The following is a 16,010-nucleotide window of genomic DNA, read 5'->3' as shown; positions in this document are numbered from 1 at the left end:
AAGGCTTCTTGTGCTGATCCCAGCCGTGCCTGTGCCTGGAGCCCAAGCAGAGCTTTGACGCCCACATCAGCCACTCCTGTTCCCAGATCATTCCTAATTCCTAGAGAAACCCTTTGGTTTTTTTCTCCCCAGTTTTCTGGGATGCGTTAGCAGACGGTCGTTGCCCATCAGGATCTCAGCCTTCAGATCCCAGAGAGGGAAAGGAATTAAAGAGCACGGCTGGCCCCAGAACAAGTATGCACAAACGGGCCCTAGATGTGGTTTCTCTAGGAATTAGGCAGATGTTCCCTGCCAGCGGGAAGGGGGGGCTCAGCCTCGTGTCCCGGGAGCAGCGCCAAGGTCGGCTGGTTTGGGACAGCCTGGGCAAGGGGCAGACCCCGGGCTCCTCTCCTCCTCCCACCCCTGCGTTCGGCTCCCAGCTGTGTTTCCAGCCACCTCGAGATTAATTGGCAATTAGACATTGTATTCCTTCTTGCTTTCGGTGGGGGAATGAAATTATTCATGGCTCTGCATACAGCTAAGTTTGTCCACAAGGGATCCCCGCTAGAAATAATTGCAGCGAATTCCAATTTGCTCTCAGCTGAGCATGGACGCCTGCATCCTCGTGGCGAGACAGGGAGGCACTGCTGGCCGAGTCATTAAGTGCCCTTTACCTACTGCTAATTAACAGCAGCCGTCAATAGAGAGCGGGAGCTTGGGAAAGGATTCTTCTGGCTTTTAGGAAACATAGCAGCAGTGGTTGTTGCACGTTTTAGCCTTACCTACAACCCTGCCTTCCACGGCAGGGGCCGTGCAGCCCCAACCCAGTGCAGCTCCCACTGAAACCTGCACACCGCAAGAGAAAGCACAGTAATTGTCCTACGGATGGAACAGGAAAGGCACGATTCCTCTCCCAGCTGAGAGCAGCGGGGTCTTGCTTAGTGCAATGCCTGCACGCTTTATGTGAATGACCTTGGGTTGGGTAACGGCAGGGAAGATGCTTCTCCCCCCTCCTTGGCAAGCTGTGAGTACATTTAGGTTTCTGAAAGTGTGAATTGCAATGGGCTTCAGGGTCCTGTGCGAACAGTGAGGGTGAAAAAATCAGCTCACCTCCCGCGCTGGGTGCTGGGTGCACGGCACAGGGCACCCTGTGTGGGCACGGGGCAGCTGGCTCAGGCTGCAAGTGCTAAAAGCAGGGAAAGGAAGGACAAAACCGACGAAGGAGAGCTTTCCCCACGGCGCAAAGGGTCAGCACCCTCAGCTGCAGGTTAATGCTCGCCCCAGGATCTGGAAGCAGAGGGCTCAGGGCTGCTGCCCAGCACCATTACCCTGCCCAATCTTGTACACAAACAGATGTGAAGGAATCAGGAGCCCATTGATGCAAAACGGCTGCGTGCTGCTGCCTCCGTGCCCGTTGCAGGGTGCCCGCGGGCGCTGCGGGATGCTCTGGGCACGGCACGTTGGAAGTGGTTTCCAATTCTGGGGAGGAAGCTCGGGGTCATGTTCAGAGGCTTCTTTCAGCAGAGTTGGCTTTTTCTACTCCTCCCTTTATTCATAAGAATGAAGTGGAAGACAGCACAGTTGTTTTTCTTGAGTGCAGGGAAAATCCTCCAGTTCTGGCTCTGCATCAGCTCTTAGGAAATGAGAATTTCTCTGCTGGATCCAGATTCCAACAAAGGGCTGATCCCTGCTCGCCTCCTGAGCGCTGCCGTTGCCCCCTTCTGTGTGTGATCCCCCGGGCAGGGGGGGTCACCCTTCCTCAGTGATGCGTGGAGCCACACTGGGCAGCAAAGCCTGAAAAATTGGTGTTTTCTGCTTTTCCCTCCGTTTTCCAAGCTTTCAAAGTTTTACAAGCTTTGGCATGCGCAGCACGAGCTGGACGGAGTGCTGGGTGCTCGGTGAGAGCAGCACAGCTTTGCTTTGCAGTGCACAGGGGAGCTGAGGCCAGGAGCATCACGCAGCACCAGGGATGTTCACGTTGCATGGGACGCACAAAGAAATGCCTCGCTGGCCTGGTGCCGGGGCTGTTCCTGGTGCTGCAGGAGCACGGTGCTGCTAGTGGGGCTCTGAGGGCAGGGACTGCGCCGTGCCCGGGGAAATGAGCTGGAAATGAGCTGCGGGGGACACAAACAGCATCCGAGCACACATCGCTCCCGTGCTCACCAGTGGCTGCGTCTCCAATGCTGGCTACAACAAAGCTGCTAAATGCGGCACCTCCTCCAGCGCTCGATCCCAGTGGAGGGCACCGCAGGCCCAGCAGCAGAGCCGGGGCCAACACTGGTTAAACTGGGAGCTGGCTCCGAGAGCGCCGGGCAGGCCAGAGGTCAGTGGCTCAGCGCACTCGTCCTGCTGGCTCAGCGCTCAGCCCAACCTCTCCTTGTTTTTACAGAACCTGTACCAGGAAGTTTATTTTTCCCCAGCATGAAAGTAAATGCTTAGGTCTGTAAGGCAGAAGCTTAAATGAAATTTAAAACGACTTCCACACTGGCTTAAAAAAAACAACCGCAGAAGTGTGGGTTTTCAGTTTCTAATGTGCTGACTTAGCCTGGATTTGGGAAGCCCTGCTTCAAGCCATTTCTGCAGTGAAATTTGGCACCATCTCGAAGATTGGAGCGTGCGCTCAGATGAAGTGTTAGGATTATAAAAAAAAAATTGTTAATAGAAAAAATAACAATAAAAGGATTAGATGAAAATTGGGTCAAACCTATGGGGACCTTCTGTGAAGAGCTGAAAAATGAAGTGCTTATTGCAGCTTCCCCTGCCCAAGCCCAAGTTCCAGGGAGGAGCCGCGGGCGCAGCCAAGATTTTCCGCGCTGGGTCTGACCCCGCGTGCATCCACCCCAGGGCTCTGCTCTGGGCCAGGGTCCGGCCGCCCTGGGAAGCCCCCAGCACTCAGCAGCTCACGGTGACTTCATTTCATAAAAATGCTTTTGAGAAGTGGAGCCTTGCCCTGGGCTTGGCGAAGGAGCGGTGGCCACCTCCGGCGCAGGGGCGGGCGGCTCTGCCCTCCCTCCCAGCCCGTCCCGGCTTCCATTCCGCAGCAGGGGCGCCTCGGATGTTAGTGCAGCATGCGAAGGGAGCTCTCGGTGGCGGGGCAGACGGGCTTCAGCCTGTGTGCAGGGCCTGGCGATGCAGCTGTGGGAATTTCCATCGCAGCGCCAGGGCGCTGACCCGTTGGAAAGGGATCAGACGAGAGCGGAACCGTCCGCTGCAGCCCGGGGAGGTTGCCCTGCAGCGAGGCTCCAGCAGCAAAACCTCCCCAGCTCCTGCACGGGAGGGCAGGAGGCAGCTTGGGCACGATCCATGAGTGACTTTCTAGGAAGGCTGCTGGGATAAGCACGGGCTTTTTGCTTGGGAGCAGCACCAAGCAGCGCAAGGTGTGCGGCTGCCTGCTGAATATCTCAGTGTGCTCTGCGGGGCCATCCTAGCACGGCACGGCTCCCGCAGCAGTGCTGAGCCTCCGAAATGTTGCTGGTGTTCCCAGCACCCCAGGTGGTGGTGCTGAGCTCTTCTCAGCCCCCGATTTATGCACGGTGCAGGGCTGGCTCCGGTGCTTGCTCCCGGTCAGCTGTGGCCACTGCAGCATCCGTGTGAGGTGATTTCTTCAGGGCACAGAGACACCAGGGCTTTGCAGAAATAGCTGTTGTTAGCGAGGAAGAGAGGAAATACCTCGACCGAAATAGAAAATTAATTTTAGAACAGGATAGTGACCTCCGTGCTGGCGGGGTGGGGGCGCTGAGGGCTGCAATTGAACTCCAAGGAGGGAGGAAAAGTCTCTGTGCTGCATCTGCTGCTCCCTCGAGCTCACCACTGAGGACCAGATTGTCCCTCATGGGAACGGGGGCATCAGCCTTTCCCTAAACAAAGCCCTTTGTTCACCAAAAGGAGACGGGGTGGGGCAGTGCGCGGCGAGAGCTCCCCGGTTCCCTCCCCACCGCTGGTGTTTCCCCAGCAAAAAGTGCCCTGGGAAGGGGAAGAGCCTTTTGTGGAGCCGTCCGGTGGGGGCTGTTTGCTGGGGGGGGGGGCACAGGGCTGCCAGCTGCAGGAGCAGCCTTTGCCCTTTTCCACAGAGAAGCCGTCGTGTTAGTTAATCACTTGTACAGGAGGTGAATTGGACAGAACTGACGTAATTTAAATGTTTTGCACAGCTGTGTGGGACCCGGTGATGCACACGCCTGTTTTTGTGTAAACTGAAAACGGAGGAAATGAAGAATCCAAGCACAGCACCGAGGCGTGCGTGGCGCGGGGGCTGTGCAGTGCTGCAGCCCCTTCGAGCCCAGCCAGGCTCTGGTGGAGCGAGCAGCCGGGCAGAGCGGGGCACGGGGAGCGGGGCCGATTCCTGCAGCCCCTGCTGCTGGTGGGGCCGAGGCTGCTCCCTCCTCACACATCCCACGGGATGCCGGGCACCAGGGTTTGTACATGGCGATGAGGGAGGGCGTTCTGTGGGGGGCAAGGTCTCTTCGGGCAGCACCCAAGGGGGTGGATGAAGTGCCTGATAACCGTCCGGGTGCCGTGGCAGTAACGCTGTCCTTGTCCTCTCGCATCCCCTCCAGGCTTCGTCTGCGAGCGCGACCGCTTGACGTTCGGCTTCTGCCAGACCCTGCGGGTGCTGGGAAGGTGCCACCTCCCGACGGTCCACGTCCAGTGCTGCCAGAGCTGCCGCCAGCACGGGCACCACGCGCCCGGCCGGGACCGCGGGGACGAGCGGGCCTCCAGGAGGTGACAGGACCGTCCCCGAGGGCAGAAAGCACCGGGACCCGCGGCGGCTCCGGGAGCAGCCCTGCGGCACGGCAGGGAGCTGGGGAGCAGCTGGGAGTGCTGCTCTGTCGCCACACGGTGCTCTTGCAAAACACAGGGAAGGCTCCATTTGTTGTATTTGTGCTCCACGTAACGGTGCTCAAACCTTCAGTCTGAAAAATTGCGTCTGGCTCGGGCTGGGTGCGCGGGTCCCACGGGGAATGGGCCAGGGCGGGCGCAGCTCTCCGTCGGGTTGCAGCCAGCACTGAGCGAGCAAAGAGAAAGCATTTTAGGGAAGGGAAACTTAAAGCAGCAATAATTTGGGGGAGACTTCTCGGAAATGCTTATGGTGCTATCACTTGACATTTTAAGCCTCTTGATGGTGTTGGCAGGCCAGCACGAAACTCCTGACTTTTATCATTATTTTTATATATGTAAGTGAGTATCTGTCATTCCACCACTGCAGCTGACCATGTGGAGTCATTTTTTTTCCCTTAAGGGTCTGGAAGCTGGCTGCCCATTTCTGTAATTTTCATTGACTTGTTTACGCACTGAAGCTAAATAACTGTAATTTAAGAAATGGAGAGAGATCAGAGGCAGGAAGCTTTCGGCTTCAGTTCCCACCAGCAGTCCCAGCCTCGCAGCGCACACAAGGGCTCTGCCCTCTTCATCCCGCTGCTGGCTTCTGCTGCAAAGCCATCGCCCACGCTCCTGGGCAGTGTGGAGGCACTGGTTAGGGACATCAAGGCATGAATGAAATGAGTCTTGCTCTGGAGCCGGACAGCGTAGGCCCTTGCACGTGCTGATGACAGAGATGGGAAGTGGCTCTGGCCCCAGCTGGGAGCCTCTGCCCAGCAAACCCCACGCGCCTCCCTTGGCTGCGTGGCTCCTCGCAAAGCCTGACTGGCAAAGTGAATTGTACTCACACAACTGGATTTCCGTATGCAGTTATGGCATAGAAGTGTAATGGTTGGTTAAGGTGTTTTTCTGTGCTCTCGCCAAGCTAAAACCCTTCTTTCTGCTTATATAGAGGCACTTCTGTTAAGGTTAGTCGATTCTTTTATCTAGAGTATCTGCTATTGTACAAGCGGCACCTTGGCTTGCGCAGCCCTCCAGCCGGTGCTCGTGTGCTGATCCTCGGTGTCTGGGGAGGTTTTGCTCTTGGGTTGGTTCCTGGAGGGTGTCGGGAGCATCTCGGTGGCACGTCCTTTCTGTGGTACTCTTCAGGCTATAGAAGATGAAACTGGGGAGACCGCAAACACAGCCCTGCTTGCGCTACACTGAACACGAGCTGCCCTGTGTTGAGCAATGCGGTCACAGAGTCCAGGATGGATTTTTTTCTTCATTTGTACTGTCTGGGACAACGTGCAGCACTGCCGCGTAACAAGGGAAATTCCTCTGTGTAATTTGTATGTAAAACACAAGCCAAGACTTCACTGTTTGTGTTGTACTCCTTTGCAATGTGGTGTCAATTTTTGTGTTTCGAAGCCTGGGTGCATTCCTGTTTTCCTTTGCGTCGGCACCATCCGTCCTCTGCTTCTGTCGGTGCTCCGAGGTTTTGCTGAGGAACAGCCTCCAAATGTGTTGGGTTTTAATGGCTATAGCTCATAAGTGTGTTAAATTAAACAGTTACTGAAGGAAATGGAAGGGTTTCATATTTTCTCTTCCCTTTGGGGAATTTTAAAGGGCTTTACACTGAAAACTCAGTTAAGTGGAGGCTCTTTAGGTACTGACAACAGCAGGGGTTTGATTACTCTCATCTTAGCTGCAGCAGAATGGAGCAATCAGTTTGCATCTGAAAATCATTTAAGGCAGCCGATTGAAACTGGGATTTGTGTGATTACAATCTGAGCTCTATAGATTTGGGGTAAAGTACTGGCACGCACAAATCTAAAGGCTTCAGCTTTGGATTGCGGTGCTGCTGACTCCAGGATTGCAAATCAACTCATTTCAGTGCCAACTGTAAGGATGAAGCAGCCCGAGTCAAAATGCTGCTGCTCCGAGTGTGACACCACAGCCAGTGCAGCTCACATCGAAACGCAGACGTTCATCGCAAGAATTATTTAAATTCTCCCTGATTTATCTGCACTTTGATACATTAGAGGTGAAACACCTCTGAGAGCGGGACCTGCTCTAAACCAGGGGGTGCGCAGGGGGGTGCAGAGCTCATCGCTTCCTCTCGCAGCAAATCCAGACCGAGCCCAGGAGCAGACTGGGATATTTCCTTGCTCTGCTTTGTCAATATTGGTGTTTGGACCTGCTGCTTGTAACCAAGGAGCTAAACAGAAATGCCTTTTTTATTAAAAAAAAAAAAATCAGCTTCATTAATGTGTCAATACTAGAAGGTCATTACTTTAGAAATAACCACAGCGGTAGTCTGCACATGAATGCAGAAAAGCGATTATAAATCAGAAGATGTTTGGAATAGAAACTGCTTTTCTCTGCAGTATCTAAGGGCGTGGTTTACCAGGAAAGCAAGTTTATCCTTTTTGCTACGTTAATTAGAGCAGAGTGTGAAAGAGAAAAGCAAGGACACGTCAGGTTCCAGCTTCTGGACATTTTTTTTTTAAAAGAAAACTGAATTTCATTCTGCTGAGCAGATCCTACGTGCAGCAGCAGAGCTGGGGGTCTCTGGCTGCCCGTCCCACCCGGCGCTGCACCAGGCCGGGCACCTGGGGGCTGCAGCTGCAGTGGGCGTCATTTCTTCCCAGAACTCACCCCGGCTCTGCAGTCACTATTCCGTTTTCTCCTTAGCGTGTCTTTCAAGGCTTACTCATTTTCCTGGCGCTGTTCGTGCTCCGGTGTCACCAGGAAAGGTGCGGTCTGCTTGCTCTTCAGAGGCCACGGCCACGGTCCCCGAGCTCGGTGGCCTCGCATGCTGCCCGCCGGGACGGTGCCGCACACCCCGGGCCCTGGGGCATTCCCCTCCCAGCCCTCGCTGGCAATAGCCCGTGCAGAAGAAAAGCCCTAAGCGATGCCTTTCATCACAGATACAGGATATGTGGCTACCGGGATGCATTCAATTTGTCATTATAAGATACTTTTGGTTCATTACTTCAGAAAGACCCCATTGAAGACCAACTGTGCACAACACGTATGCTTCATTTGCCACACAGCAGAGGCGGGTTTTCCCACTAATTGTGAACCTTCGCAGCGCGGGACTCGGAGTCTCTCTGACCTTTGTCCGCTCGGTTTTACTTGGCCTGTTTGAAAAACATTTGGTTTCCCTGCTAAGCTGCCGGGCACGTTGTTCTTGCAGCCAGTTGCTGTCCGGATGCGGCGTGCTGGGTCAATTTAATGGGTGCTGCGGGCTGGGTTTTTGGGCAGGAATGCACGTTTAAACAAATCTAGGCGAGCTTAATCACAGCAGCCACTGATAGCGGAGTAAGAGCTGCAGCAATGCATGGTGTTTGTGCCCAGACACCTCGCCCAGGGAGGGGCCGTGCTGCTCCTCAGCCCCCGGCCTCCCCCAGCCCCTGACCTCCGGCCGCCCCAGCGCCCCCGACGTGGGCTCAGGGCAGATGCTCACAAGTAGTTTTTTCCTGTATTTCCCACAAAGGAAATAGAGCAAACAATATGTTTTTTGAAGAGGCTTTCAGTTAAGTTTCCTGACATCTATTGTAAACTTCAGCTGCTAATTAGGGAGCAGGGAAAGATTTGCTCACAGGTTTCACTTGCCGTTTTTCAGCGTAACACGTCATCAACCCGCAGACGGCGGATCTGGCACGAGGGGAAAGCAGCACATCATGCAGCTCCGTTCCTGACAAGCTGTTGATGAAACAAATTTGAGAAATGATTTGACCCTGAAGGCAATGTGCCCCAAAGGGCAGCTTTGAAGTGATTGCTCAGGTGTGCTGTGGGGGCAGGAGCTGGCTGGGCAGTGCCGGGTGTGCTCAGGAGTTAAAGTTCATCCAACGCTCAGCGCCAACACCGGGGAAACTAAGCCCTTAGCCAAGCCACTTCTCCCACTAATTGTTAAACCTCACCTGCTGTTTTCATTACGATTACAGAAATATTGACTTAAATGACTTCTTCTCCCAGATTTTGCTACTTCCCATCCAGCCTGCAGCTGCAGCCCCTCTGAAAACCGTCCTGACACCCACGACACCGAACGTCCCTGATGCCGAAGGACTTGGCTTGTCTTTTTTCAGGGCCAGTTGTAAATACAAAACCTGTTCCTCCACAGGCTTTCTGTTTATGTGTATGAAGACTTTTATGTATAAACAGATGATTTCACTGCTGTGCCACCATGCAAACCACCAAAGCCAGGACACCATAGCAGCTGGCGTTGCCTCGTGTCGAGGAGGTGGCAGCTCCCAGCAGTGCTGGCGTGGGCACAGGGCACGTCCCGAGGTCACTGGGAACCCCCAAAACCTCCACTGCCTCTCCTTCCAGCCTCCTCTTAACATCCTCCTCTCATCCTCCCTCATACTGCAGACAGGATTAGATCCACTGTCCCCACATGGCCTCCGGCTCTCTGAAGACAGGAACAATTTAAGAGGAAATGTTGAAAAATGCAAGAACTCTCTTTCAGGGCACAGTGACCGATATAGGAAAGAACAGGGCAAGGATCTGGTAGCAAATTTGTAAAGAGGGCTCGTGGCTATAGAAGGCGGCCAGAGCTGGTGCTGCCAAACCCCCGGCAGGTAGGGGCAGAAAAGGAGGGCGGCCGGGCTGAAGCCCTGCCCTGCCCCTGCAGGCTCCACCTGTACTGGCACAGTGATCTGAGCTGCTTGGGAAAAGCTCGTCCCCATGTAACTGAGGGTGGTGGGACAGGAGTGACTTGGGAAGGTGGGCGCCAAGCAGAAGTATCAGATGTTACCAAAGTAATGAGGTTTCTGGAAGGAGTGGCAGGATGGAGTTGGCCAGCACCCTGAGACTCCTCCTGACGGCAGCTTCACAGGACAGCCTCCAGAAGGAAGGCACTGGGGCACAGCCCGGAGCTTGTGTTTTGCTGCTGCTTCTATTTATTTGTTGGGATCTCCTGAAGCCTCTCTGAGAAGAACCAGAGGTTTTTGGCTTCAGATTGGAAGTCAGACCTTGTGTTCCCCCTGGTTGCCTCCAGACATTTCCAGAGCTGGAGACAGGAAGGAACTGAGAGCTCATTAATTGGGAAGCAACAGGAATTTTATGGAGCGGGTTCTTTGTCACTTATTAACAATAACACTTAAAACACTTCCGTATCTCAAGAAGCCATGGGATTGCCCTGTCAGAGCACCTGTGTTCTGCAGACTGTCAAATTCCCCCTCCCAAGTGCTTCTGTCCGGAACAGACAAACTCAGACGGAGTATTTTAATCCCCAAAGGGCCAGGGAGGTCACCGGTCCTCCAGCCCAGCACCAGCTGCCCAGACAGCGAGCGATCCCGGCCCGCAGGTGACCGAGGATGCGAGGAGGCCAAGCAGGAGGCAGCGAAGCACAGAGCAGGAACAGCTCACAGCCAGCCCCTGGTGGCAGCGCTGTCCCCACATAGTTTGCTTTATCCAGGAAAATTTTGCATTTTTGGCACCAGCTTTAGGCAGCAGTGCTGATGTGGCCCTGCTGCAGCCACTGTGCTGGAGACCCCCTGGGTGCAAGGGGGCTCATGAACCCATTTGTAATCTGTTGGCCACAGATTTTACTCATGTTTGTGATCCCACCAAATAACCCCTTAGAAGTCACTAATGGAGGTTCACAAGTCGATTTTTAAGGACTCAAGGAGTGATTTTAGCCCATACAGGATCAAGTGAAAATAACTGGGCTTCGTTAGACAGTAACGGGGTGGCTTAAAGATACAATTAATTCTGCACTGACATGCCTGATAGCATAATTACAGCCTCAGCTGAACCCCATTAAAGCAAGGTGCGTCTGCTGAACTCCCAACGAGCCAACCCTGCCCCAGGACCTGGGGACACAGCTCAGGGGACAGCCAGCATCCACCCTGCAGGAACCAGCCCAGCCTCCTGGATCACAGCAAGCACATGGCCCCTTCTGCACCGCAGTCCTGTCCACGCTTCGCAGAGCAAATTTCATCATTTACATTTATTTCTGTCCCCTTGGTGCAGGGTTGATGCAGCTACCAGCAAAGCCACGTTTTGGGAAAAGTCGGAAAAGCGAAGGTAGGACAGGAGGAGAAAGATTTGAAGAATTTTGTTGCTTTACCAGTTTTACCACCAGCAGCAGGAGGTGGGAGGAAAGAAGGGAGAGAGAAATAAGCTGCTTTGGGCCTTGGCCACGCGGCTGGCACCAAGGCACTGCATGCTTTGCTCACCCAGAGCAATCGGTTTTGTCATGAAATGAAGGAAAGCTGCTTCACACGTGTTGAGAGGGGGAGAAAGAGCAGGAGGATCTGCGCAGCCCGGGACAGCATTAGCAGAGCCACTGCTCTCCTCTCTGGGACTCGGCTTCTGACCTGTGTTTGTGCCTTATGGAAAGCTCAGCAAGGCTGGATGTAAATATTTAGAAACATCTATACGCTAAATATAGTTCTCTCTATATATGCTCTGTTGCCATCTGTCTAACAGCTTAAGCATGGCTAAAAAAGTTCTTCTACCCCTTCTGTTCCCAATCCTATGGCCCCACTAGAGTTTCTGAATTCCCTCAAATCCAGCTTGCTTTTTCCTCCCACTCCTGCAGCTCAGCTCCTACATATTGCCCCAGTCCTACACCCCATCACCAAGCTTTTGGACACAAGCCCCGTGAGCCACTCACACAGCCCCACTGCCATCAGGGCCAGGGTGAGAGCTCACGGGAGAATTCACCGGTGGCAGAAGAAGCGAACAGACCCTTTACCTAACCTTGCAAGGGCTTGCAGCCCAGGGAACTGGGCTTTCCAATCTGTTATTTTCTACCTAGAGAAACAGGAGCTGCTAAAAACACCCTGCACATGCCCCTGGAGCTCAGCAAAGGGAAGATCCTTCTGGAGGCATGGGAGAAGAGGAACAGCCTACCTCTGTGCTCAGCCCATGGTGCGATGCTGCGCTGGGAGCCTGGGCAGGGTGCTGGGAGCAGGGGCTCACGGCTTCGTGTGGCTCCATGGCTTCTGGTGCCCTCTGCAGTTGTAAAAGTAAAGGTGTTTTTAAAAACAGCTCACAAACTCCATCAATCACCGTGACTACACACAAGTAAGCAACTGCAACTGGAACGCCAGGTGGTTCCCACTCCTGTGCATAACTCTAAAACCAGTAAGACTTCCTCGGGGAAGCAGCAGCAGGGCTTTGCTGGGTTCATCTGGAGGCAAACACCATTGGGCAGGCAGCACACTGCATTTTAAAATATCTCAGCCATCAGTGGCCTGTTCCTGTTAGCAGTGTGGAGGCTGCAGGCTGCAGCTGGGTGCCGAGCACCCATGTGCAGGGAGTAAAGCATCACCTGCTGCCCGCCGGACTGTAATGCCATTTATGTGCAAATCCCACACTCGCTTATCTGATTACAGTCCAGCAGCTTTAATTTAAATTAAAGGTTTTCTGAAACAGGCTGGGACACTGAAAGCATGACCTGGAGCATCTTTGTGTGGAATCAGGAAATGAAATAAGATAGCTCTTTTGGGATTACGTTTCTAGAGGAATAAAGCAAGTCAGTGCCATTTCCCTCCCCAAGAAAAGCCTTTTCCTCTTCCCAGGGTCCTTTGGGTCTTTCCCATGGCTGAGGGATACACTTACATTTAAATCCACATGGAGCTGGTGTAACTTGAGCAGAATTACTCCCCCAAAGCCTGTTGACTTTTGCAGGAGGCTTTGCTTGCAGCCGGCAGCCCACAACACGCAGTAATTCTGCAGTGCACTCTGCACTGGGTGCAGGCAGAGCTCTCCCTCCTACAAACACTTTCACCCCCTGAAAACTCGTTTAGCAGAGGCTCCTCTGGGACCCATCAGTCAAATCCAAACTGATCTATCAAACAGCTGTCTCTGGACCGTGGCAAAACTCAGTAGGGAACAGGAAAAGCACTTGGACATTTCAAGGCTGCGATTAATCCCTTCCCAGAAATTAATAACCCAACAATGGGCTCTGCCATCAAGCAATGCCTTTATGGCTTTCCCTCTGACGTTAAGGCACCGTTTCCCTTTGCTATGTGATTTAGGTCCTCAAGGGACTGCTCAGGGGCCTGCTGATGATTTTGTAGCAAAGTCCTAAGATGGGCCTTTATGGATGGCAGCGTGATGGCCCTGGTACACAGCTGGGATGGGATGGGATAGGATGGGATGGGATGGGATGGAGCCCCCATGCCTGCTGCAGTCGCAGCCCCATGCACGTACAGATGGCTGCGCGTGGTGCTGCTCTCCTGCACTACAACACAGCATGAACATCAGCACACCACAAAATCAGCATGAAAGATCAAATGCAGGAGTTTTGGTATGGCAACAGACAAAGAGGGAGAATGCGTGTAAGTGCTATTTTGGGACGTGTGGTAGCAACAAGCAAGTTTTTTCAAGGGGTTTTCCAAGAAAGTTTCTGCTTTAAAGGCAGAAAAGGTAAAATGTGGAATTAGAAGATAAAGTGACAGCTCTGAGGGACAACTCCCCGGTCTCTAATGGTGGCTTTAAACCAGTGTAACCTGGAACTCTGATAAAGAAAATTATCTTTGCCCCATAGACTTACATCTGGGACCATTACTAAGCAGCCCAGAAAAACCAAGACAAGCAGCAAATAACAACAGCCCTCGAGCTGTGGTTGGCCCCACGCTCACCAGCAGCCTGCGTGCTCTCCGCCAGCACTGGGACACGAGTTGGACTCAATGATCCTTGTGGGTCCCTCTCAGCTCGGGATATTCTGTGATTCTATGGGACACAGCCCCAGCTTTGGCTGCTGGTGGCTGGGCTGGGCTTCCCTTCGAGGCGAGAACTGCTTTTAAGGAACAGGGAAGGGAGAATAACAGAGAGAACACAAGCACAGATTTTGAAAAGCTCCCGATCACTGAGGTCTTCTCTCAATGCTCCCCCTTGTGGGGAAAAGGCTTCCAGAGCGTTTTGCTCTGCATGATTCTTTCTCTCCAGGAACTATTACAAGTTTAAAAAATAATCCTTTGCTTTTGTTTTTCTCCTTATGAAAAGGAGCAAAATGACAGATTTCTTCTATTAAATAAAACAAAGTCAGCATAGCTTTAATTTTAAAATGGAAATAGAGACTCTTCTGTATACATGTAAGTATTACTCTCCTCTAAGCTACTTCGTGAAGTCTTGCAGATAGCACCTCGAAGCCTTTTCAGATATGATGCATGACAGCAAGTCTTGTGGAGCAATAAACGAAAACAGAAGTTGCAAGAAACAGCACAAGCACCACCGCACGTCACAGTTTAGCAATTCAGAAATTTCAGGAAGAAGTGTTGTATTAGTTAATTGTCATCGTCAGCCTACATTTCTAAACAAAGTCCTTTATATTTATTAAAGACTATTATTTGGGCTCATTTTTCCATTTGTGTTACGTGTTTTATGGATTTAACGTGCCATCATGCTGCTCATTCTTCTTCTTAGAGCATCCTTAATAGAGTTTTGAAACGACAGATTGCCCCCTACTGTTTTTCTCTTGATAGTCTTTAAAAATAGAGCCCCGGTCTAGCTGGAGCCTTCAGGCTCCATCATACTAAAATAATTAACAAACTTCCTTTGTTGTCCACTGTTACTGGAAATTCTCAGAGCAAGGTTACTACTTGCCACCGAATTCACAGCTTTCAGAACAGTCTCAGAAACTCTTAATGAGTTCATTACAGGTTATTGTTCATTCTGTTCTAAGACTGCTATGAATTGAACTGATTGAAGCTAAAATCATGACATCCTGGGAACACATTCCCAGCGAATGAATGCCTAATTTTCAAAAACTGTTCCAGATGAAATAAAATATATTGTCACGGCATCAAAGCATTTGCAGAACTTAAGGCCTTTTCTTTATTGTTATTTGATGATGATGCATTTCGACATCTAGCCACACAAGTTTGTCAGAGGAAACCCCAGACCCTCCAAGAGAATCACAGCGAATACTGAAAATGTCATTCTTTCACAGCTAACACTGCCAGCGTCCAGCTACATAGCGTAATGTAGTAGTTTTAAATAACCCCTTGCAAAAAACACCCCAGTACTCCCAAGTTAGGGGTGACTGAGGCTGCATGTAAGTACCAAGCAGTTAGTTCCCTTCACATCCTGATAATACCTGAAGTAATGGACATAGCACTGCCCCACATTTAAGGTTACATCCAATTACACTTCACAGAAGCATCTGTACTTAACTTATAAGAACTTGTAGGTTCTGCCTGTGGACATACACAACTTCCCTCAAGCTAAACTCAGCGTGAGCATTTGAACTACAGATCAAATTTAATTTTGGAGATTCAGCTTCAATTAAGATAGTAATTTAGCAGATCTTTTCTCTTCCCACCCCCTAGCTGGAACTGTCAGCTCTGCAGAAATGAAGTAACCCATAGAAGAAAGGAGATTGTTGTCCACCCTTTCCCCTCTCCCTATTTTTTATTTTTGATAAATAACTTGGGCACCGACCGTAAGGAGATTACAAGCTCTTCTTGGCACAGCTGTGACATTTGTCAGTGTACAACTTCACAAAGGGAAAATTTCCTCTGCCGTTTATAATGCACAACCTAGCTGGAACCCATTCAATCACTTCATGCCTTCAGGAAAGCTTTATGGGGCTTACCATTAAAATGGTTACAAATCCCTGAAATCTCAACAGATGTTTGCATGGAACCCCAGGGATTTTTTCAGTGTTTAACAAAATACAAACTCACTAGAGTGATCACTGGTTCAGTGAGGAATGGCTCCCTACATCTCATACAAACCACTGCAGGGGATAACTGTTATGCTTAGACCAGGTAACATCCCCTGAGATACTGGAAGAGCTTATCAGGTGCTATGGGGCACGCGGGGATGGCAGTAGCCTCTCTTACCATGGACATGCTGACCACTGAGGCCCTCCTGTGGCTGTACAGCAGATACTGAATGTCACTTCCATTGAGAGGACAGCTGAGTGAGAAATAACTGCTTAATTCTTCAGGGAAAGTAAATTGCATGGTTGAATCCACAGCTGCAGTAGGAATCTAGCCCTAGGGAAACGTCTTCAGAGAGAAAGCATATGACAGCTGGCAACATTACATACACTCCAGATAAGATTAGTGAGGGAGCAGCAAAATGAAACAGGACAGTGGCAACCACTGGCTGCGGGATTCTCTCGCTTTTCATGCTGCAGTTCAGTTGTAAGGAAGAGCAGGATCAAATTGGCAACACATTGCCCATAGGAAAACTTTGCCTTCAAGATAACTGTAAAGCAAAGCCTCCAGAATCAGAAATGTGTATTTACAGGGAAAACAAAATAT

General features: G+C 51.5%; 1 protein-coding gene across 1 annotated transcript in view; it reads left to right on the top strand.

Moving 5' to 3' along the window:
* The window catches only part of ADAMTS7 (ADAM metallopeptidase with thrombospondin type 1 motif 7), a 42,637-nt gene extending 36,274 nt beyond the window's left edge, over positions 1 to 6,363 (top strand). The window contains exon 23 of the mRNA XM_068695330.1: positions 4,533 to 6,363. Within this exon, the coding sequence (XP_068551431.1) occupies positions 4,533 to 4,702 (170 nt within the window). The 3' untranslated portion in view covers positions 4,703 to 6,363. The remainder of the gene's footprint in view (positions 1 to 4,532) is intronic.
* Positions 6,364 to 16,010: the final 9,647 nt, after the last annotated feature.

This window comes from Anas acuta, chromosome 12, assembly GCF_963932015.1.
Source record: "Anas acuta chromosome 12, bAnaAcu1.1, whole genome shotgun sequence".
Taxonomy (NCBI): domain Eukaryota; kingdom Metazoa; phylum Chordata; class Aves; order Anseriformes; family Anatidae; genus Anas; species Anas acuta.
This window is presented reverse-complemented; position numbering and strand designations above follow the sequence as displayed.